Source organism: Lichenostomus cassidix, chromosome 2, assembly GCF_008360975.1.
Source record: "Lichenostomus cassidix isolate B80296 chromosome 2, HeHo_3.0, whole genome shotgun sequence".
Lineage (NCBI taxonomy): Eukaryota > Metazoa > Chordata > Aves > Passeriformes > Meliphagidae > Lichenostomus > Lichenostomus cassidix.
This window is the reverse complement of record NC_139482.1, coordinates 62,985,008-63,008,909: the sequence shown is the minus strand read 5'-3', so window position 1 is coordinate 63,008,909 and position 23,902 is coordinate 62,985,008. Positions and strand designations below refer to the sequence as shown.

At 40.5% G+C, this 23,902-nt stretch overlaps 1 protein-coding gene across 1 annotated transcript in view; it reads right to left on the bottom strand.

Moving 5' to 3' along the window:
• The window catches only part of JARID2 (jumonji and AT-rich interaction domain containing 2), a 214,183-nt gene that overhangs the window by 22,230 nt on the left and 168,051 nt on the right, over positions 1-23,902 (bottom strand). The window contains exons 6-8 of the mRNA XM_085051817.1: positions 14,463-14,692; positions 5,910-6,927; positions 1,258-1,766 (exon numbers count right to left, since the gene is read on the bottom strand). Of these exons, the coding sequence (XP_084907943.1) occupies positions 1,258-1,766; positions 5,910-6,927; positions 14,463-14,692 (1,757 nt within the window). The remainder of the gene's footprint in view (positions 1-1,257; positions 1,767-5,909; positions 6,928-14,462; positions 14,693-23,902) is intronic.

The window sequence follows — 23,902 nt, the reverse complement described above, 5'->3', positions numbered from 1 at the left end:
AAGGCCCAGTACTCAGCAGACTCAGACTAGTTACACCCCCTGCACTTTGCTTGCTTCTTTTTATTTTCTAAGTCTGATTGGGATATTTCTCACAAGTCCCAGTCTTGCTCTTTGAGTGACTTTGTATCTACTGAATTTTAAAGTGGGACTTGCACTGGAAAAGAAGAAAAAGGCATTCCCCACTAAGTTTGAGGTTGCTCATGCAGCAGTCAGGGTAAGGTGTATCAAGTTTTTCATTTAACCATCATTACGCACAGGATATTAAGCACAAAAATGCCACTTCACTATTCACAAAAGCTGCTGTCATTAGGTACGTTTCTCTCTAAGGGCAGCATGGCAGAAAGATTGCTTTTCAAAGGTGGGATTGAGGCCAGAGTTGTCAGGAAAAAAAATTTTTGGGCTGACAAATCATAACAGGCTGCAAAAGAAAACTGAAGCAAGCTCTTAAAGCCCAAGTTGTGAGCTCATGAAGTCCCTAAATAGCTTAACAATAAGTCATTTTGGGCTATCTGGCTTCATTTCCTGGTGATGGAAGTTGAGACTGGAAGGGGAAGAACAGCATATTCCTTTACTGGGCACAGACACTCAATGCTATATTTCTCTCAGAGCATGGCTACGCAATTCAACACAACTCAAAACTGCACTGTGAGTTGCAGTGCCAAGTCCTGCTAGAGAGCAGGAGACTGCCAAATAAAATACAGTGAAAGAGTCAGCATTCCTTTGTAAATGGATGTACTTGATATGTGGAGGACTAAGCGTCCATGTGACTGTTAGTGCTGAGCAAAGTCTGGCAACGTGGATGAAAATATTGTTTGCATTTCAATGTGCCCTTTTCTAAATGTAGTAGTATTTCCAGTGATGTTAGTTTTGATGTGCAGCACTACTTCACTCAACAAGAGATTTGCAAGAAGCAGGAATGAGAAAGCAGAACATTACTTTAAATGTCACTAGAAAATGAAAATAAAATCTGTGTCTGCAAAGATAATTGGGCAAAGATATTCGGGAAACGTCTCACAAGCAGATGAAGAGGGGCACAGCCCATGCATCTTGTTATGACAATAATGCCTCCCAGCTTTTCCAGACATCCCGCAAGAGCCAGGCAGATCAGGATAAAGCCATCAGACTGTTGGCTATGACAACCATGATAACTGCTGCCTTGGGAATGCCACTGAAACCCATCAGCTCCCCTCAGACAGCTGGGTGTGCACCCAGGTGCCACCCACACAACAGCATCATCAGTCCTGCAAAAATGGTTACCTTGTATATACACTTGTGAAGGTCGCTAAGAACTCCCTCCTCCTCCTCCTCCTCCTCCTCCTCCTCCTTCGTGGTCTCCTTTTCCTGAGCAAAGAGCCGCCGCCTGCCCGTCTTCAGTGGGACGTCGACCTCTTTTAACTTGTTGCGGAAGCCGTTTTTGTGAACCACGCCATTGATGAGTCCGTTTTTGGGCTCAAACCGGGGCAAGGAATGGAACTTGTAGGCATTCTCTGAATGTCCCTCCAAAGGTCCTTTCCTCTTCTCCAGGATTTCCTTTTCCAGCAAGACCTCCTTCTCCAGTTTCTTGTGCTCCTCAGGGGAGAGGGAGTCGTAGGAGAGCAAGTACTGGCAGTAGGCTTCTTGCAGCTTGGCCAGCCTGTCCTGTGCAGTTTTGGGGATGCGCAGCATGTCTGCCAGCTTGTTCCATTTCTTGAGGTCAGTCACTTGCTGCATCCCCCCCATCTCGTTGATCAGCTGGACAAAGCAGGCCAGGTCGAGCTCGCAGCCTCCTGGGGTCCACATGTGCCAGGCAGCAGAGGAAGGGAAAGGCAAACACAGGAGTGGAGTAGATTAGGAAAGCTGTGGGCAGCTCACGTCAAACATGCTACTAGGCTGGGCACACAAGTGACATGACAGCTCCAGTCACCTGGGCACTGGAGCAGAATTGCCCCTCTCTTGTATGCCTCCTGCTAAAGAGAGGCACACACCACTGTTTTTCTGCCTTAATTCATTAACAGGCTGTATTTTGCTGCTTGCAACAACCTTCCCTATGATTCAATTTGCTCTCCTCCTTGAGCTTCATTCCCTTCTCAGAGCATCCCAAGCTATCTCGACAAACACCTGTCCCCTTATCATTACCCAGTGGTTGGGGCTATGAGAGTTGCCCAGGTCTGTAACAGCCCACACACCATTACCCACCACCAGTCCCACACCTGGTTCATACCAGGAATAAACAAAACCAGTGTCAAGCTGGAGTATTGGCCATCAGAAAGACATGTACCTATCTCCTTTCTGGAAGTAAAATATCAATTATCTAATATCTGCAAAACACCTTGAATGCAGTTAGTATTTAAAAGGAGCACAGCAACATTATAATTTTACTAAAAGTAATAAAATCCGTATAAAAACCAAAGGGAGGCAGGGGATTGTTTGGGGTTGGAGCCTGAAACTGCATAAAAAGTTCCAGACATATTATTCTTCCAGTCTGAGGCCATCCATATTTTATACTCCATTCCAGTTTTGTATGTTTTAAGATGACTAGCACGTTTCACACTCCAGTCAAAAGAAAAAAAAAATAAAAAAGGACTATACAAACTGCAGCATGACAAGCAGCCAAATGGACGAGGGACAATAAAAGAAACATCATAAATACTTTCAAAGCACAGAAATAAATCATCAGTGGAAAGAGTGAAGAAACAGCCCAAAGACCACCTACAATTAAACAGGGTGCTTTTCAAGAAAAAAAGAGAATTAATACAAAACCAGCGTCAACATCTCTGCTGCCACACTGTCTCTCCTTTGTCTTTTTCTTGGAGAAAAGTAAAGAATTTTTCTACCATAGCCATTTCAGAGCTCTTAGAAATGCTATTGCAACAGAGGAGAGCAAGAAGCACCATTATGGTAAATATTTACTGTCGGATGCACAGCTACATCATCTTAAGTCCTATCATCTTGCCTGCTAGCACAAGCTGTAATCCTTTTTTCAAACTACCCTGTGCTGCATCTCAGATGCCTCATTGCTGATTCCAGTTCTCCTTCTTCCCTCTGCTTTCCCCTCTTCCACCACTTGTGCCAATCCAGTGAGGAGGGAGACTCAGCAGTGTAAACTTGCGTTAACATTTTGAGACAATGGATGTGACCAAGGCAGAGCAGCACCAGAGGCTGCTCACATTTATACTGCCCACACAGCACTGGGCAAAGGGGTTTGCCTGCAGCCAAAACCAAGGCTTTGAGCAGCATATGATAAGGGTGGAGGCAGCACCATGAAGCAGAAGATATTTCCTATTTAGTACATTTTAGGAGTGGGGTGGGTGAGATTTTAAAAAAGTCTTGAAGCTGAGAAGTAAACTCCATTGGGAAAAAAACAAAATTAGTTCGAAAAGTTTTCTTTCTCTCTTTCTTTCCTCTTTAATCTTCCATACATAACATAATATAAACATAACTTTCAAGATGGCTTCTCTTACTTTTTTTGGTCAGTGGTTTCTATGTGCAGGTCACAAATAAGCTGAAGGTGTAACTCCAGATGGCTTTCTATGCCAACATTCAGCAATATACATAATTTACCAAGTTGGGTAACATACCCCTCACTTGGAAGAATTTTGGCCCAGATTTACCACTATACGTGTTCTCCAGTGGGACAAACAGCACACACCCAGTTTAAGGTCCTAGTTTCAGCACTGTCAAAAATTTAATTTTCTCCTGCATCATGGAATGATCGCTCATAATCACTCCACAATATTGGAGCTTGAGTAGCACTTCATTCAACCGCAGCCTACAGCTAAGGTTTGCAAAATGCTCTCAATTATAATTCCATTTCACACAGTCATAACTTTTGGAAGCATTTATATCTCAGACTGATGTTTTCCAGGATCAACCTAAGCTTGCTGCTTAAACTTTCCTTGAAAGACTGAAGAGAAAATGAAAAAAAGGGAAAAAATCGAACAACGACAACAAAAAAGGAGTTCTAACCTCTTTAAAAGCACCTATACCAAAATGGATTAAATAGGAGCAAGTTATGCAAAAACAGTGTCTGACTTTTAATTGCCTTAATTTCCTTAAGTTAGGAATACTTTTTAATTGCTTAGTAAGCATTTTCATTTCAAAAAAGAAAATCTTAAATCTTCAGGTATGCATTTAATACCAAATGCTGGCACTACACAACCCACTGGCAAAAGTCCCACTAGCTTCAATGGAAATGTGATTTGGCCCTCAGAGCAGGGCTATGTATGCATGTCTACTTAAATAAGCGTGCATTTATCAACACAGATTATTTTATATGTTTCCTGCTAGAACCAGCAGATTTTTCCTCTTTGTACACTGATGATCTCCACCTTCTTCTCTCCATTTTGTTTTTGATTTTAAACACAGGATAGCTAGGAAATTAACTGCAGAAAGGATAAATAGGATGTAAATTTGTAAGAGACCACTATTTGCTCTGGTTATATGGCACCCAGCAGAATAGAATCCTTGCCTATTCATTAGGCTCTTAGGTGCTTAAATAATACAAATAATTAACAGTAATGCCATCTTAATGCTGAGTTAAGGTATTTCATTAAAAAGTTAACATTCTTCCAGGAGCGTTAATCGAGCTGTCTTGCCCATTTTCTTCTCTCTCTTGCCAATGTAAATTTAATTCATTATTCGTTTCTATTAGCATACAACCATTGCATACATTAGGCATACAAAATGTTCACTTATTGCTGCTTGAGTGATTTTAATTTTCAGATTTCCTTGAACGTTTTTGCACAGCTATTGTGACAAAGCACTAACCCCTCGTTCCTCCTCCTTAAAATTTTGTTATTTCTCTCCTGTGCCCTGCATCAGTTCACCATAAAGTCTGCAATCATTCTGTGTGCTTTTATGCATTTTCCCTCACTTACCATATGTGATATGAAATAAAGTTTAAAAAGGAGGAGGCGGGGGAAGGAAATGTTGTGAATCGTTTAAACAGAAGAGCATGTCCTTTAATCCAGCCAGTGCTGAGAGCTGCCTCGGGTCAGATAATGCCTCAGAGGCAAAACTCTAGCCTCAAGTTGCAACATGCAGGTCTTGTGAGCTCTTGACTCAAAACACTTCAAAAACAAAGGGAAGAACTAACAAAAATCAAAAACACAGGTTTCTTACTATATGGTAGCTGTAAAGGCAGTAGAGATGGAGGTAGTTCACTCAACAGTTCATTTGTATGCTGCTGTTGTCATGTTTTTACAAACTATTGTCACATTTTTGTCACATGTCATATCTGACAGCAGACCATAAACCAAGAATTCTGTTAAATAAATGATTCTCACTCAGGCATTAGCCCTGGCAGACACCTGCTGGGAGAAATAATGAAACCTCCATTTTGCAATCAACTACATTTTACTGCCTATTCTTGACACTTAATGGTTGTTAAATGTCAGCAGGTCACTGCAAATTTGTGATTTTAAGTGTCTGAGTTCCCAAACACAAGTCAGTTCTGAGGTATTTTCTTTCCCATTTGGTTAAATGTTTTTAAAAGGGGGGGTGGGGGTGGGGGTGGGGGGACACATGTATTAAAGCTTGGCAGCATTGCAACCTGTTACAAAAACATCTTTGGAATGGTCCGAGAAATATTCTGAAGCAACCTTTAAAACAAGGCTATCAATATCCATAGTTGTGCTACCTACATAAATAAACAGCAGGGAAAGAAGAAGACTCTGTAATCTGCAGACCTAGGTCCAACATAGCAGTTTTTTTCCCTGTGTGAAACAGGGAGGAAAATGGCAACATAAAGATGCCCTGGAAAGCTCTTCAACAACCTACCTGCATCATGCCTGCCCAAAGGAAAAAGAGAGAGATCCAGAGCTCTGCAGTGTTAATTGAACAGGGGTTTGGTTAAGCATAAAGACAAAATGAGCATAAAGTCATATACAGACAACCAGCTTTGGTAAAGGCCAAAGAATCACAGCCCTTACCTATGAGTGGGAGTTCATCCATCGTAATGCCCTGAGATTTGAGGTGCTTCTTGATACAGGCCAGCCGCTGCACGTTGGGTCCCCAGCGCCTGCCTAGCTTGTGTATGTGCTGAATCTGTGTCACAAACCGCATTTCGTCATTTAGCTTGCACTCAGGTCTCCAGTCTGGAGGAGGAATCACCCTGCACATCCCATACTTCTCTACCTGAGCTCGGACTGACTCAATGTATATCAGCGGGTCATGAAATTCCTTGGTGGAGGGCCTAAGGATGGGAATCTCCCCCAGCATCCCCCACCCAGACTTACTACTGCCCTTTTCGTGCTTTCCCATTGAGTCTTGTGGCTTGTGCAAGGACTCCGCTTGAGAGGTAGAACGATTTTCACAGGAGGCATTTTCAGTTTTGCCATGTGCTTGTTTCCCTGGTGTACTCTTTCCAGCAGTGGCTCTTTTCGGCCTATTTCTTTCCAAACTCTTCTCTGGCACTTCCTTTCTAAGGTGTCCATTCAGCAAAGGCTTTTCTACTGCTGCCTTTTTGCTGGTAGCTTCTGCCAAGTTGATGGCCCCTTTCATTCGCTTGGTGGGCGACTGTATTTTGTCTATGTGATTCGTCTCTTCCAGCCTCCTCTTCGAATTGCGCAGCCCCTCCCTTAATTGTCTCCCCACCTCCTTAGTGCATGTCTTTTGGTTCAACTTGCCATTGACTTTTACACCATTAACAGCGGTATTGTTAGACTTGGATGCTCCAAGGGATAGCACCTGTTTGCGGGTTTTTGCATTGCTACTTTCTATTTTCCCTGAGATTGTGTGGTTGACAGGTGAACTGGGTTTGTGGTGATTTAGTTTGGTTTCCTTGACCAGTTCTTTCTTGGCTTTGGTGTATGTGACAGTTCCCTTTGTCACTGTTGCAGTGTACTTCACAGTTTTGGACGGTGAAGGTCTGACTTCTCTCATCTTTTTGGCACTGGCTGCATTTGCACTCGGAGATGACATTCGAGTGACCCCGTTGACTTTAGAAACCTAAAATGCCAGAAGTGTTGCAGGAGGAGCAGAAGGAAGGAAGTAAAAAACAGAGAAGTAAATTAATAATGTGACCGCTCAGCCCCAATGTCCCATTTGCTGGACAACCATATTCTGCAGTCTTGACTCCTGGACCCATCATACAATCTTCATATAATGGTTTGCACATAGGCAAGAGAGGAGAATAGCCATTTATAATAACGAAAAAACCAAGAAATTGGGTTGGTTATTTTTAATTTACCAGAAAACCCCCAATCTTGCTTTCAGAGGGTACAAAGTCTCTAGCATTAGAAAGGGTGGGATGTCTTGTTTGCACTACCCCCTTCCTTTTCTACCAGAAAGCTGTTCTGGTATTGCAAAACACAGATAGTCTGATTTACAAACTAATACTTTCATTATCTCTTTTTCTGGCCCTCAAGACACTCTCTCTCTTTCTCCCACCCAATTTCTTTTAAATGCACACACACTTCACTACTTCTTAGGAGAAATAGTAGGCAGCATATATTATCTACTCTAACTGGAATCTGCACATTTTGAAAAAACACGCGAATTCAAATCAATTTACCATCTATCCACGCACACATATAAAAAGAGATGTGGAACACATTATGCACCCAACAGATCAGCATGGCCATGAAGGATCTGGTCTGCCACACATACTAAATCTTGGGCAGCGTGTTGTGGCTGAAGTCAAGAATTTGAAATAAAAAAATATATACAGTAGTCCAATGTAGTTTTTTTGTAAGTTTGGTATCTGGGCAGTTTTGCTGACACATATTCTATCAGATCATATTTTGTCAATGCAGCTTAGAATTGCTGGACTCTGCTGCTTTCTGTTAGACATTTAAACCCAGTTAGGAGGCTAGAATTTGTATTTTAACTAACAGGTATGGTAAGGACCAAAAGCAATACTCAACTACAAAGGGAATGGAGACAGCTCAGTACTGCCAATGCAAACCTATTATTAAAAAACTGAAGCTCAAGTGCAAACCTCAAATAAAATTCAGCATTTACACAGCTTTTTCTCACCTCCCCAAATGACTGTGAGCGCAGAAAAACCCATCCAAAAGTTAAGAACATTGATAAAAGTGGTCAAAGTGAACGCATATATTACAATCACCCCTTATCAGCACTCAGGTGAGTAAAACCATTTCCTGCAGAGTTGTAGTACATTCTCCAGTGGGATTTCTAAATCCTTGCCAAATCAGTAAGCACGGCAGCTTCTCTCAAATAAATGCAAGAACTGCAGTCACTTATATAATAGGGATGATATAAAATGGGCATCAAATAGAGACTGAAAACATTGTGCTATGGTCTTGCATGAAGTGACTTGTGGAAGAGTAACCGGAACCTGGAGATTCTGCACACACACATCTACACGTGTGTTTGTGTGTGTATTCATGCACATTTTCACCTCTGTGTTCCAGAAGCTGAAGCAGGAGTAATGCACTTTTAAAAACCATCTATATTCTTATCCTTCCTGTGCTTGCAAGGTAGAAATGCTTAAAGAAAATCCAGTTAACCGATGACATGAATTTTTACCTTGAGGTTTTCAAAGATGTATGATGTATCATCTGGAAAACAAACACTTGCAAACAGAAATGCATTTACCCATTTCCCTTGAAATTTAAGCAATACTCTGTGTTTGAAATGGAGGCCTGCATTTGGCTTTTATAGCACTTTTTCATGCTGCAGAACAGACATGGGTAGAGAGCTGCTGAGACATTGCCACTTGCCTGCAGCAGTAACAACAAGCGTTGAACATCCCTGGCTTTATAAATAGCCAGGAACATTGATTACAGATTTCATCTAGACTAATAGAGAAGAATTGATTGAGAACTAGAAGGGGAAGGTAATCCAGGTGGCAGTGATCATGAAATGGGTTTTCATTTCTAAGATGTAACAACAGGAGAGAAAGGACAACAGACTCAATAAAAAAACCAAAGCAAAACAAAAAAAACCCCAAAATGACGAAACAAAAGAAAAGAAAAATCTACCTGAAAACCAAAGCAATTTCCACTCAGAGAAAAGGCACAAAGCACAGGCCATTATGCCTGTTCACAAAGTTCTCTAATGACTGGAAAATTAGAAAATAATCACAGTAAAAAGTGGTAGCACAATTATGTGACTAAGGGCAACTATATAGGAAAAGAAAAATGCATACATTAAAATCAGAAAGGCCTAGAAGCTAAAAAAACTTCAGTCAGCAAGAGACTTAAACAGAAAAAAAAATTAAAATACCTTAAAAATAGAAGATAACAAACAGTGGAAGAGATAAAGCACCACACAAGGAAGGATAACAAATAGTCTGACTTAAGTGTTCCTGCTTCTTTTGCATTAACCTTCACCAGAAGTGCCACTGACTGAATACCTATCAGGTATAGAACACAATACATTACAGCAAAAAGGTTAGGAAAGCAACCGCAGTAAGCTAGAAGGTACCTGGATGACTTAGGGCATAGCTCCTGGAAATAAGTTTGGGGCAGACAGAGAGTCTACCTAATTTCAAACCCTAAAATAATTCTGGAATAACTCATCAAACAGTTAATTTGCAAATGCACAAATGAAAATAAAATAATTTTAGAAGCAAAACAACAAAATTTACCCAAGTTTTGCCAAAATAGCAAATGAAGCAAATTTAATCATCTTCTGACAGACACCTGGCTGAGCAAGTAAAGAAGCACCTCTGCTTCATCAGGAGTCCAGTCTCTGCCCCCTGGGACATTCCATCAAACAAACTCCTGAGACACATCCCAGACATAATTACTCTAAAGTGGCTTCACAAGAGATTAAATGAAGTCATCCTCAAGAAAAGTTTTCATTGTTGTAGTTAACTATTGTCCTGGAGGGCATTTCTCATGTCTTTCTGCAGGGACTTGGCTTAGCCTTGCTTCTACCAAGTATTTTCATTATTGTAAAATTTGACAGTGAAACACCTGGAAGGGGCTGTAGTCACTCAAAGGACAAGATCAAAATCAAAGGCAATCTTGAAGAACCTACTTCAGAACATTTCTACAGTAAGAGGAAGTGCTATTTTTAGGAAGCACAAATCATTAACATGTAGGGGAAGAAAAGCATTTGGGGACCACAGTGAGCTGCAAAACTCTGTAACAGTCTTCTGATGCTCAAGGAGCTCCTCTGAAAAGAGGCAGTAAATTCTCTTTCCACATTCACTGTGAAAAGTGGGAGAAAAACTCCCTCTAAATGTCTACAGTGATCTGAGGCACAATTAGGAAAACTCTCATTAGTAGAAACTGAATTTTTCTATGGACATTGTGGAGTCTCCTCTATGGGAGTTTTTCCAGGTTTCAGGAGGCTATAGTTTTATTACTGTGCTGTCAGGTATAATCAAGACAAAATCTCAGTGTGAACAGTCAGGCTGCATGGAGGCACCTTGTCACTCCAGCCTGCCTATGATTTTTTCTGAGGAAGTTGTGACCAGAAGTATGAAGAGCTACCCAGGGCACTCCTTCAGCAAGGGGTGGTGACACAGGGGCTGAGAACAAAACACAGGAAAGTGTTTTGTTGGAAAAAGGCAATACTGAAAAAGGCAGTATCATCACAGCTTCTCTTATTCAAAGGAAAACACACCATCAGTACCATCAGCTTTAAGACAGAACCTCCAATCCTAGATGGTAAGCATAATATTTTAAATTTTTATTCAAACTCATCATGGAGTCCAACCATTAACCTGCACTGCCAAGTCCACCACTAAATCATGTCCATAAATGCCACATCAACCTTTTAAACACATTCAGGGATGGTGACTCAACCACTTCCCTGGGCAGCCCCTCACAATACCTGACCCCTCCCTTTTCAGCAAAGAAATTTTTCCTAGTACCCAATCTAAACCTACCCTGGTGCAAACCGAGGCCATTTCTTCTGGTCCTGTTATTTGTTATCCAGAGGAAGAGGCTTATCCCCACCTGGCTACAGCATCCTTTCAGGCAGCTGTATAGAGTGATAAGGTCCCCTCTGAGCCTCCTTTCCTCCAGACTGAACACCCCCAGCTCCCTCAGCTGCTCCTTATAGGACTTGTGCCCCAGACCCTTCTCCAGCTCCACTGCCCTTCTCTGGACACGTTCCAGCCCCAGTGTCTTTCTTATGGTGAGGGGCCCAAAACTGAGCACAGGATTGGAGGTGTGGCCATACCACTGCTGAGTACAGAGGTACAATCACTGCCCTGGTCCTGCTGGCCACACTGCTGATGATACAGGCCAGGATGCCATTAGCCTTTTGGCCACCTGGGCACAGCTGGCTCTTGTTCAGCTGCTGTTGACCAGCAACCCCAGGTCCTTTTCTGCTGGGCAGCCTTCCTGCCTCTCCTGATCCCTCTGTAGAGCCTTTCTTCCCTCAGCAGATCAGTGCTCCTGCCCAACATGGTGTCATCTGTGAATTGTCTGAGGGTGTCCTCAATCCCTTCGTCCACGTCATTGATGAATGTATTAAACAGGGCTGAGCCCTGGGGAACACCATGGGTGACCTGCTGCCAACTGGATGTTGGCATTCACCACCACTCTCTGGGTTCAGCCATATAACCTGTTTTTTTATCCAGCAAATGGTGCACCCATCAAAGCTAGGAGCAGCCAGTTTCTCCAGGAGAGTTCTGTGGCAGATGGTGTAAAAGGCTTTACTGAAGTCCAAGCGGACAACATCCACAGCCTTTCATTCATCCAATAGGTGTGTCACCCCATAGTAATAAAGTGACTGACATGATCCAAAGCCTTAAATGATCTGAAGTCTTGAGGCAAAGGTGAAACCAGGGATAGGAATAATCTTATCTTTGCTTTTCAGCTATGTTCCCAGTTTTGCTGACATATAGACCACTCTTTTCTCTCCTTTACGGAACACCTGCCCTGCAGTAAAACATAGTATGATCGATTTTAAGTTTTGTTATCTTTTAAAAGACAAGTGGACCAGCACAGTCTTGCAGCAACTGGTTTGTTAGATTTGAACTGGTGTACATACACACCTGTGCACAGCACCTAGGATTCAGCCTCCAAAAAACATACACAAAAAATAAACAACCTGATAGCAACCACGGTGATAAGAGCAACATTAGTGACACTGATAACAGTTTTGGTCCCAAACTAATCCAAGTTATGCACTTGATCTTGAATTCATTCATAAAAATTGTTCTGTGCTCATAAGAGTTGAGCAGAGGTAAACTACCATATTAGGCCAAGAGAGGGCCCCATTGAACTACCTTTCCTTTGCTCACAACCCTTTAAAGTAAGATTTTGGAAGATGGCAAAGGAGAAAGCAAAAGAAATAAGGAACCTGTGATAAGTGCAAGGGCACACCAGAAGAAGGAACACAGAAGAACAGAAAGAGAGACTAAAAGAAGAAAATCTCTGGTAATTTCTAGTCTTCTGCCTTTATTTTCTCCAAGACTTAACAAAATAAAACCACACACAAATAAACCATGGAAATGCAGTGATCAAAGAGCAAACATACAGTGGAAGGAGGGAAACATGGGGCTAGCACCCTGGGAAAACAAATGTCTCTTTGGAAAACACTGAAAAAGTCAGACTCAGGACAACAAGAGGAAATTTAGTGTAACTGATACGTCCAAAGTTTTGGAGAAAGCTAAGTCTTTCTGTAAAGAAAAATGTATAATCTGCCTTTAATTAGTTGAAGGCACATTTTCGTTAAAATTGGTAAGAAAGTACTCAAGCTACTGTGGGTTACAGAAGAAAATTTAGGCGCCTAACTGTCTTTTATGGGGGGAAAAAAAAAGGAAAACCCACATAATCTTGACTTAAACTTCCCCATATTTTCTGAAGCCTGGGGACCACCCTTGGTGAGGTGTCCATGTGGTGTGACTGCTGCTTGTACTGCATCGCTTTAAAATTTTTCTCCATTGTGTGTCACACAATTGAAAACATTTAATACTCTATGAAGCAAAACTACTTGGACTGTGGACAAAATTGTTCTACACTTCTCTTTTTCCTTTCAGAACTACCTTTGGAAGTGACTTTCACAACAGTTTGCACCAATCAAACTGGGATGATATAACTTTAAAATATTTCACACAAGTGTTCCAGTAAGTTAAAAGAATTAAGAAGTGCATCCTTACATTTTGGGAAACTTGTTCAACACTTGTTTAAGAGCTCTTAACAGAACATGGCACAGCAAGGACCATAGGATACTGGTAATCACAAAAAAGAAATACATAAGGATGCAAAAGAAGGCAGACATTCACACTGATGCCTAGATTAGGGCAAATTGCCATGGTGGAATAAAGAACTGAAGTCTTACAGAGGTACAGACAGATAAACTGTAAATAGCCTTTAGCACCCCAAAATTGATTTAGAAGGTAATACAAATACAGTGGAGGCATTTCAGGAGAACTTAAACCACCACTGAAACACACAGCATTAAAGATTTCCTCAGCAAGAGTATCACTGCTTTTCTTTTTGTCATTTTTAATTTCCAAGCCTGTAACTGAAAGGTGCCATTTAGAGGCCTTGACAGCCCCCTACAAGATGGATTCCAGCTCCACTGAAGACCAGGTCAGCCTAGTTAGAAGAAAAACCTTTAGATGTCAGCAAGTAAATGCTGTCTCTAATTAGCCGGTTGAGAATTAACCACTGCAAAACAGCCAATCATCAACAAAAACAAACAAACAAACAAAAACCCTCAAAAACAAAACAAAACAAAACAAATTTTTATAACCCAACAACCAACCAAACGAAAAAAAAAAAACAACCAAAAAACCCCAAACCAACATCCCCACCCCTCACTACCCCCAAAATACCCCAACAATAAAAAAAACAAAACCCCCCCAAAAGGCCTAAGGGCAGTAAGCCTTCTGTACTGCACTGCCCTGGTGCAGGTACTCTGCTAACCCAGCCCCAGCCTGATTAAGGACAATCACAAGCATTGAAAGACTAAGCTTTCAGACCCAAATTCAAGTTGGGCTGAAACAAATCCCTTGCTGATTTTTTTTTGCTAGCTTTCAACCAAATAACATGGAACTCCAAAAATTTCTCCCAGGTACCTCCACTGTGAAAGAGGGAGGCAGTATTCTGGAGCACCTTCTTTATGCATCAGGCAAAACATTTGGCCCAGAGTTCAAAGTTTGTGCTGCCCACGTGCAAACCAAGGCACGTGAGCACAATGCCAGGCTCTCCACAGCACCAGTGAGCCCCCAAGATAAACCACACAGAGCAGCTCCTTCTTCCACGTGCCGCCAGCCTTGGCACTGCCAGCCTTGGCACCGCCAGCACGGAATGCCAGAAAGGTTTTATTGATAGCAATGTGAACTTTACTCTTTTGCATGTATATACCAGATAATAAAAAGACAGGGTTGTAAAGCACGCTTTATCATATTGATTTCTTATATATATATACTTTTCATTTTTCCTTTTTTCTCTCTTTCTCCTTGTTTCACTGAAAATTAACTCCCTGCTGCTCCAGAGCATGCTTTTAAGGATTGCCACGTTCAATCTACAACAAGCAGTGGAAAAAGAAGCTTAGAACCTTAAAAGCCTGTGTTTCCCATGTGTCCACAGTTGAGTACAACTCATTACCTGTTTCCTTAAGTCCTGAGCCGATCTATGAAGAGTGTGGTGGTTGTTAGCCGTGAGCCCTTTCGTAGAGGAGCCAGTGTTTGTAGTAGGATGGTGATTAGCAGCAGCCTGATCTTTTCGACTCTCAGCCTTATGTTCGCTGTTCCTCTCCTTCCCTGGGGTGGCCTCTTTGCTTTTGTGTTTTTGAGCAGGTTCTTTCTCCTTCGATGATTTGCTGGACCCATTGAAAACTGAGAAGAGAGAAAATCAGGTTATTAAGGGGGGGAAAAAAAAGAAAAGAAAAAGTATGCAAGACCAAACACTTCATTCAAAACATCACAATTTTCTCTGCTCTCAGTGCTGGACATTTAGTGAATGCCTACTTGCATCTGAAGATAAATCAAGACAGAAACAGAAGAAATATTTTGCATATTTCTTTATATGAACAGATTTACTAAAGTATTTCCTCTGCCCGTTAGCACACATTATCTTCAATATCCAAATTAAAACATACAAGGTATATTACTATTTTGACTGACCTAAATTTAGAATTATGAGTTTTATTTTTATTTTTTGACAGTTTTAATTATTGCTTCTTGCTCTTGCAGTGAGGGAATTCTAAACATAACCTCAACAGAAAAAAATATTTATTTTTATACCAATGTAGAAGAAAAGAAACGTTCCATGAAAAAGCATGTTTTGTTTTCATCAATACCCAAACTGCTGAATCAAACTGACAGCAGTTTGCCTATAGCAGACAAGCTGCAAATAGAAAAAGGTACTTCTGCAAAAAAAGGAAAATACTAAAACCATTTTGGAACATGTGACATGAAGTAATGCTGGCACCTATGCTGAGCACCATAGCCTTTTAATGAAGCAAAGGGATAAGAAAGCATGGAACAGGAACCTTTATTTTTTGTACAATAGACATTATGCGAATGTATACAAGCAAGTGTTTTTCCTGTCTCTCTGCTAAATTTATTTAAGAATAGTCACTGCTCTTCTGTTGTCAGGGAACATGAAAAGCTGACGCTGAAACAAACAACAAAAAAATCACATCACGTTTCTCTGTTAATAAAAAATGTGCTGAATTCACATCAGCGATGCCCCCTCTTCAGTGGAGCACTTGAGAGAGGTCCACAAGGCTTGTGATCCAATATCCACAATGGCAAGCCCCTCCTGCCTTTAACTCTTGATTTCTAACCCGTCTTTTTTTGACATGGTTTAGGAAAGGCCATAAACACAAAAGTTTGTAAATATTTAACAGCACAACTATTTGAAAATCTTATTTATTACACACAACATACACCAATTGTTTGGGAATAGTAACTAAACGCATTAAGTTACTCTTTTCTTGTGAAACAAAAGCCTTCTTTTGTCATTAAAGGTGATATTCCTACAACACATACCTTCTTATCTAAGTTATGAAGCTTAGCTGTCTCTGCAGATGTCCTGCAGTATCACAGTAGGAGCAGCAGTAAAAGTAGTAATAAAAACCCAACAATCCTGCTGGACAGAAGAGGTGCAGCTAAGCTGCTTTTGAGTAGATCCTACCTCTAAACCTTCCCAAACAGCTATCCAGCTTATCACAGCACCTCCAACAGCTGGAACTCCAGCCAACTATTGACGAATTTGATACTCAAATCATTTATCATATTCAGTCATATGTGTTAAAGCAGATGATGTAAAAAAGGAAAAAACTGCAATTTTCCTCCTCCCTTCTTTCCCCCTTGCATAAATGGAGTAAGGAGGAGAGAAAAGCTGTGAACAGTGGAGTCACCACAAATTTCCCCATGGTTCTGTCACTCCAGAGATCAGGAGCAAATGGTGCTGCCCCAGCCAGGCAAGGATTTCTCAGTGATTTCAGTGAAAATCACGTCATCCTTCGTGTCTCATTTCCAGTGATGGAACTGATAATAATTGCCAACCCCTCTCAGGAAGTTCATGACAATACATTTATCCTCCTTTGTAAGGAGTTCTCACATCAGATGGAAGGCTCTACAGATGCACAAAGCATGACTATTTATTTTTAATAAGACATAGCACAACCAACCAATGGCAGTTTTGTTAATATGTATTTTATCATTGCAAATGATATCTTTCCTTTGAAGGGAACAAATTGTATATACTGATCAGCTCCTTCAGAAACATTCAAGTCAGAGAGATTAATTTTCTGTAATCAGTTGCCACTTTAAAAACCGACGATTACTGAAACAGAAAACACAGCCAAAAAGCCAAATTGTGCACTTCTCTGGTTAAAAAAAAAACAAAAAAAAAAAAACACCACCCCAAAAAAACCCCCAAAAACCAAAAAAAACCAGCAAACATGAGACAAGGTATATTTTATATGCAACAGCTCATTAAATTTAAGTGTCGTGGGAACCCTGCCAGTTTTACCCTCTGAGTAATTATCTTTTGTCTTAATTTGTAAGATTCTTGAAAGAGGGAAGAGAGAAACAGGAGGAAAAAAATGTTCAGTCTCACAGGAAAAGCTTAAAAAGCTTAAGGTCTGAAAACACAACAAAGGGAGATGTAGATGCAAAACAGTTTTTGCCCTGCTGTCTCTAGTTAAAAAGTAGATGGTATCAGTTGCTATAAAAATCAGTATTTGTTTCTTCCAACACCTAGATTACTGTTATATCCAGCTACATGGGTATGCAACCTTTCTGCAATAGTAAGTTCTGAAAAATTCACAAACTTACTATGTGAACAACTATCAAAATGTTAATTTGATTAATTACAAAATGCTATCACAAGCCAAGCATTTAAGGGGGGGGGGAAACGTCCCCAAGACTATGATTTTCTTCCCATCTCACTAAAAATGTTGAAGCAAGTTATTTAGACAATAAATAAGTTATTTAGTACAATACAGGATTCAACTCTCACCCCAAAAGCTATTAAGACAGTTCAATTAAAAACCAAAAAAAGACCAAATCCCCCCAAAAATAGTAACTGATAATGAGGCAGCAACACCCACTTCTCAAAGGAAAGAAAACAATAACTCCCCAAAGCTCTGCATTAAATATTACTGAGACCTAATCTGATTAAACAATGAAACAATTACTAATTCTTTTCTGTCTTCTTATGCAGCAAATTGCTTTCTCCTTCATGTCAGCTCTTAAAACATCTCTGAGGCGATGAGAAAATCAGAAAAGGTGTATGCTGTGTTTTACTAACCCCAGACAGATGAGCTCCAGACAATCTCCCATGTTAGAGGTAAGTCTGACATGCCAATATCCAATGTTCTGCTCCCAGTCATTTGCTAAAGAGTACTCAATAAAGCTTTCATCCTTGAAGCAATAATTTCATTAAAAAAAAGAAAGACAAAAACCAAGTCCAACCTACACTAGAGGTGAAACTTACATTCCCGAAGCAGAAATCTTACGTAGTCTTCAATTATAAATCATATGTAGTCTTGAATTATTATTATCTTATGCTACCTTAACTAACTCTGTATTTCCAGAACAGCTTTTAGTTAAAGTTAAGAAGCCCTACTAACAAATAATTTAAAGTGTAAGTAAATCATTAGTGTTCAGATACTCCAAATAGAATAAATGGATATCCTTATACCTGTATCCATCTGCATACTTATTCTCAGAATGCTGAGTCCTCCAAAGCTATTATTATTATTAAACTGAAACAATAGGAGTCCCACAGCGAAATACTTGTGGGTCTTTTGGTTAGCAGTGATGATCAAATGCAAAGAAACTGAACCACTACATTCAAAACTCACAAGCACTGGGGGTATTTTAACCACTGATATGATTTATGGCAGCGGAGCAAAACCTTATGGCAGACATGATCCCCATGGATGCATCACAGTGCTCTCTGCATCAGGGGAAGTAGACCCTGGGCACCAATATTCACCCAGGATCCCATACAGGGACTTCGGGGTCTCTCAGTTGAAACTCTGATAAAGAATTGCTACACAAACCAAAGCAAACTGTGCAAATTGTGCACATATTAGGTGCAGCTATAATAATGTCTAAAAAAATCTTTGGTCAAATAAAGCCACAGATGTGTTCAATTACTACATATTAGCCAAGCATTTACTACAGGAACTGACAATGCAGTGGGTGATAAACGTAATGAATTTTCAGCAATTTTCAGAAGTATTCCTACAAATTAATTTGCACACAAACATTTCACAGGACACAGCCAGCCAGCCAGCCATTCAGAAGCTAATTTATAATATGTACAATAATCAGGCTTTCACTGTGCAAGCAGCAGAATTACTGGACTGAGTTTAGTCAGCTACTGACTCCATGGGCAAAGCTTTGTTTCCCAAGCCCTCCTGGAGATTATTCCTGCACTTGATATGCTTTATACTTGATATAACTGGGGAGGTTTAATATGGACTGCGGAGTACTGAACCCTTTTGCTGTGTGCCAGTGTCTGGGAGATGAAGGCAGGGCCCATGCACATACACATGTGCTGCATGTTGCAGAGCTTGTAGTGCATAAAGCAAGTGATTGCGCATTCATAAAACCAACCAGAAAAAAGAGGGGAGATAGAAGTGAAAGGGAGAAGTTTTGTTTTTAGAAGGAGAAAAGGGAACCTTACCAGTATTGTGAACCCGAGCCAGCTACTCCAATGCAAACCTCATGTTGTTACATAGATCATGTTTGGGAAGAGATGTAGTATTAATCAACTTTCTGGCACGGAATATCCATTACCATACAAAAACATTCTTGCTCTGGCTTTAATTCAGCTCTAAGTCACTGTGAAAACATTTATGTGGCTCTCAAACTGTGTTAAAGGACCCAGGCAATAATTCTTTTCCCCTCCCAGAGGAACTAAAACAACCTTCTACTTCCATAAAACACAGTATTTTAATACTGCCAATTGTTTTCCTTAAATGTTGGGTATATTCTGACTTCCATAAATCATTTCCAGAGATTGACACTGTCTTCTGAGCCCCCCAACAGGCTCTGCCTACTCAGAGTCAGGAGTAGGCACAAGGTATACTTCAGAAGAAAAGGCCGACACCACATCATATGAAAACATGTGGTGCTGCTCTTTCCACACTTCTCCAGCCCTAATGCAACACCACTCCATTTCTCAGCAGACAACAGCACACAAAAAATTCCATAGCTGCACGCTAGCAGAAGTCAAACAGGAGAGCCATGGCAGAGAGGTAGCACTGAATTCCTTTTTGACACCATCAATAGCACAGCTCAAACTCTGTGCACACAGGAATATATCGGGCCACCGGGAGAAGCGTTATTGGTATGAGACACCGCGCCACTGTTTGCAAAAATTCAATATCAAGTGTCTCGTCTCAGCACAAATTCATTAGTCTCACCTAACCACTACACAAACAACATCACAAGGGTCACTCACTAAGCAGCAAGTCCATACAAGAAGTGTCTGTCTGTTATCACAAGTCTCGCACCACGATGACGATTCAATTTTTTTTTGAGCAACTTCCAGCTCCCCTATTCTTCTCCACAGGTCATACATCTAGCTACTGAAAATCCGCAAATCCCCAAATGTGTTGTGCCTGATTTGCATATTTAAATATGCAAATTACCGCAAAACGGGTAATTTTCATGTTACATATTTTTGCAGAAAAATTAAATGTGCAAAAATGTTTATTGCAACAATTACTGGTTCCATGGTCTTTCAACAAAAGGCTGTATATCATCAAAATAATTGCCTACCCATTAACTATTGTGGCACTCTGCCTGAAATTCTCTTGTTCTGCAAAAAATATTTTTCTTCCAAATGTTTACCTCTTCAGGATTAGTTTCACAAAAAATGATACACAGGCCTAAGACTCTCCCATTTATCCACCCACAAATACCAGATTTTGTTAAAACCAAAACTAAATAAAGAACTGCATCCATAAATCAGAATTTTCTCATGACACACTCAAACATTCATGTATGTAAAAGGTGTGCCATTAAATCCCAAGATATACAAAGGCTGCATTGAACTGTACCCTGAAATAAGAAAAAAGCTATCTACCATCTTTTCCTGCATCATCTTTGTACTACTACACATGTAAGGAAATTACTCTGCTAAATTATCCATTGCAAATTGAGAAGCGAACGTTCTTCTGTGTTTCTGGTAAGCAAGTAAGACAGCACTGACACAGAGTATAGTATTTCTAGCAATGCTTGCTTACGATGCACTACAGCCAGGTCTGTTTTTGAAATTTGAGCCCCAAGAGGAAAAAACAAAAAAAAAAAAAGAAAAGAAGCATCTATAGAATTTTCTCCCCTACTCATTTCAGGCAAAAGGCATGTAGCAGAGCAGTTTTTATGTCATCATGTTAACAAAAGACAGCATGAACCAGCAGCCATTTCTGACCCTGTAGGTTTGCTGGCACACTGGAGCTGGTTTGCGCCAGCTAAAGACACCAGACTCGCCCTTCGTGAAGAAGTCTGGTCACAAACAATGATAGCTAATTCTGTTTTCCTAAAAGTAAATTAGAACTTAATTGTCTGTTTCTGGCGAAAAGAGACAAACAGGACACTCCCAGGTACGCTGGCCCAGATGTGCAATCCTCTCTGCCTTTGAGCTGCTGTCCTACTGTGAGAAATACCTAATTGTCCAATCATTCTTCCTGAGAAAATTAGCCTACCATTATTAGAGGAACTGCAGCCTGCTGCATGCACTGTCAAAGTTGTCTACACAAATGTATCTGTGTACGCTGTTCCTCCTGAGGCACTTTCCAGCCTACAAGCCCTTTCAAGTAGAGTAATGCCTATCCTCCTTTGCTCCTGAGATGGGACTGATAACCCAACAACTCCCCAGCTCCATCTTCCAGCTCTCTATCGCAGCCTGCCTAGCAAAAACACTTGGCACCTGCAAACATTTTTCTTCAGCAGCCTTCAGAGAAAAACTTCCATTGTGCCACAGAATGAAATCAAACTAGGATTTATTTAGTTGCAAGGAATTCAAAGAATTAGTTTTAAAGAAACACAGACCTAAGCCTACCCTCTTACCTACAACTTGGAATTTCCTTTGAGCAGTGGGGAGATGCAATTTAGATCCGATACCTCCCTGGAAAGACTTGCACACTCCCTTTTACACACTCCCATGAATGCAGGGGATAAACACTTCTCATGCCAAATACTTCACTTTGCTCTTTTTACATCTGGATGTGTGTGCAGCACATCAGCAGTACTACAGAAGGAGGGTGAAAAGGCACAGGTAACAATTCGATGCTTCGAATGTATCTGTGTAAGCAGCAAGGTTGGAAGGCGACAAGTCAGTAGAGCTAATTACTTCGTGCAGCAAGCTATGCCACGAGCTACACGTGCTTTCCATTCACACTCAGGCATTCTCGATTGAGTTAGCTGTCCAAAAGGTGGCTCAACAGCCTAAGTTATAACAAATAGTTTGGTGCACAACCTTAATAATGCCCCATATTGGCATCAGAAGAGGATATTGACAAATGACTTTGCCCAGAAAAGTTGTTTTGGCCCCCACTGAGTAGAAAGCAATCATCTGACAGTATCTAATGACATTGATCAAGCTCTGAACCTTTGTTGTTGTATGTCATAGCAAATGCTTAGCATTTTCAGGTCCAAAGTGCTTGACTACACATTGTATATTAAAAACAAAAGACTTTAATTCATTAAAAATAGACTCTCACGCTAGATTAAGTTCATTTGCTGCACCCGTCCCTGGTCCGCCTTTGTGTGTGGTCTCATTTAAAACAGACACACACGAACCAGAACCTACTTTATTCAGATGAAACAAAAATACTATTGGATGTCAACCAACATAACAGACACTGAACAATGGGAATACCCCTGGGTAAGGAAATTTTAATTAAAAAAATAGAAAAGACAGAGCGAAGAAGAAAAAAAGAAATTACAATGACGAAGAAGAAGCAGCTGCCTTCTCTGGGAATTCCTCTTTCTTCACCTTTGTCAAAACATCTCACATTGTCTCCTATGTATTTTATAAAGGTCTTTTGCAGCTCTATTAAAGCAGCAGCTTCATTTACACTCTCTCTGATCTATATTGATAAAGATTATGAAGCCATTATATGGCTTATTATGTTTGCCTTTACTTACCCCCAATTAAGATTTCAGGTGTCTCTGGTTTTGAGCTAATTTCAAAGTGGCTGCCATCTGGGACATTCTCAAGGAACACGATCAGCTCCTTTTGCAGTGATATATCACATTTAAAATTCTAAGGGAGCAGTTCTGTTACGTGCAGCCTCATTTTCCATATGCAGAGTCTTGTGCCTCTTATTTTGGGGGTGTTATTTAGAAATCAATCCTAAGTGCCAAGTTTTGATCTATGCCTGGTAAAGCATTAAAGCTTCTGGTCACAGCAGACAGTTGATATGCTATTAGGCATAACATCCCCTAGCAATTATCCACAAATCATTCACAAAAAGATTTTGAGCTTGGGTGTAGAAACACCCAATAAAAACAATAAAAACAGATTCAGATGCAGTCATGAAAAAAATTTTGGCATACACAACAATGGCACCCTTTATAGAAAACTCCCTTTTGAAAGGCAGAGATGAGGATCAGCACAGTGAAGTAATTGGGATGTACTAATCTCTTCTTTGGAGCAAGGTAGCATGAAAGAACAAAGAGAGCAGGCACAGGTCACCTCTCAAAAAGTGCACTGTAAAGAGACCATCCTCTCAGTCATCCTACTAAAAGAAGAAGAGCTGAAGGGGCAGTTACCAGAAAGAAAGATTCTCATGGGAAACTAATAGTAAGGAAGGGAACAGAGAGCATAGGCTACTTTTTGAAATTATGTCAGGCAAAGATGGCATAGAGTTGTTATGATACAAGAGTTCTTGCTGGAGCAACAACCACATCATACAAGATGCTGGCAGCAGTGCATTCCGGCAGGTTCAAGAAATTTTCAGCATGGCTTTCAAATCTTCCATTTTACATTAGGTAATGTTGCAATTATGGATCCATTTTTGAAGATATGACACAAGGACACTGTGACACAATTACTGTGTAATTAATGCAGCTTTTGCTGATTTGCAGGGAAATAACTGACCTGAAAAAATTTCTTCCATAAAAATCTTTCTATCAACTACATGAATGCAATATCAACCTACTGCAAGTATGGTCTCAATACTGCATGAAAGGAATTAAGTGTTGCCCCTGACATGCATTTTGATAACACTTATGAATGCTTATATTTAACTTTGATAAAATAAAGTCATTCTAAATTAAACATCAGTCTCAAAAAAGCCAGAGAGAGTGACTGTGTGTCTATACATGTGTGTGTGTGTATACATATATATAAATACATCTCATAGAATCACAGGATTGTTTAGGTCAGGAAAGAGCTTTAAGATCATTGAATCCAACCATAAAGCTAACATAGCCAAGTCCACCACTAAACCATGTCCCTAAATGCCACATCTACATGACTTTTAAATACCTCCAGGGATAGCGACTCAACTACTTCCCCAGACAGGTGTATCAACCCTTTCAGTGAAGAAATTTTTCCTAATACCCAATCTA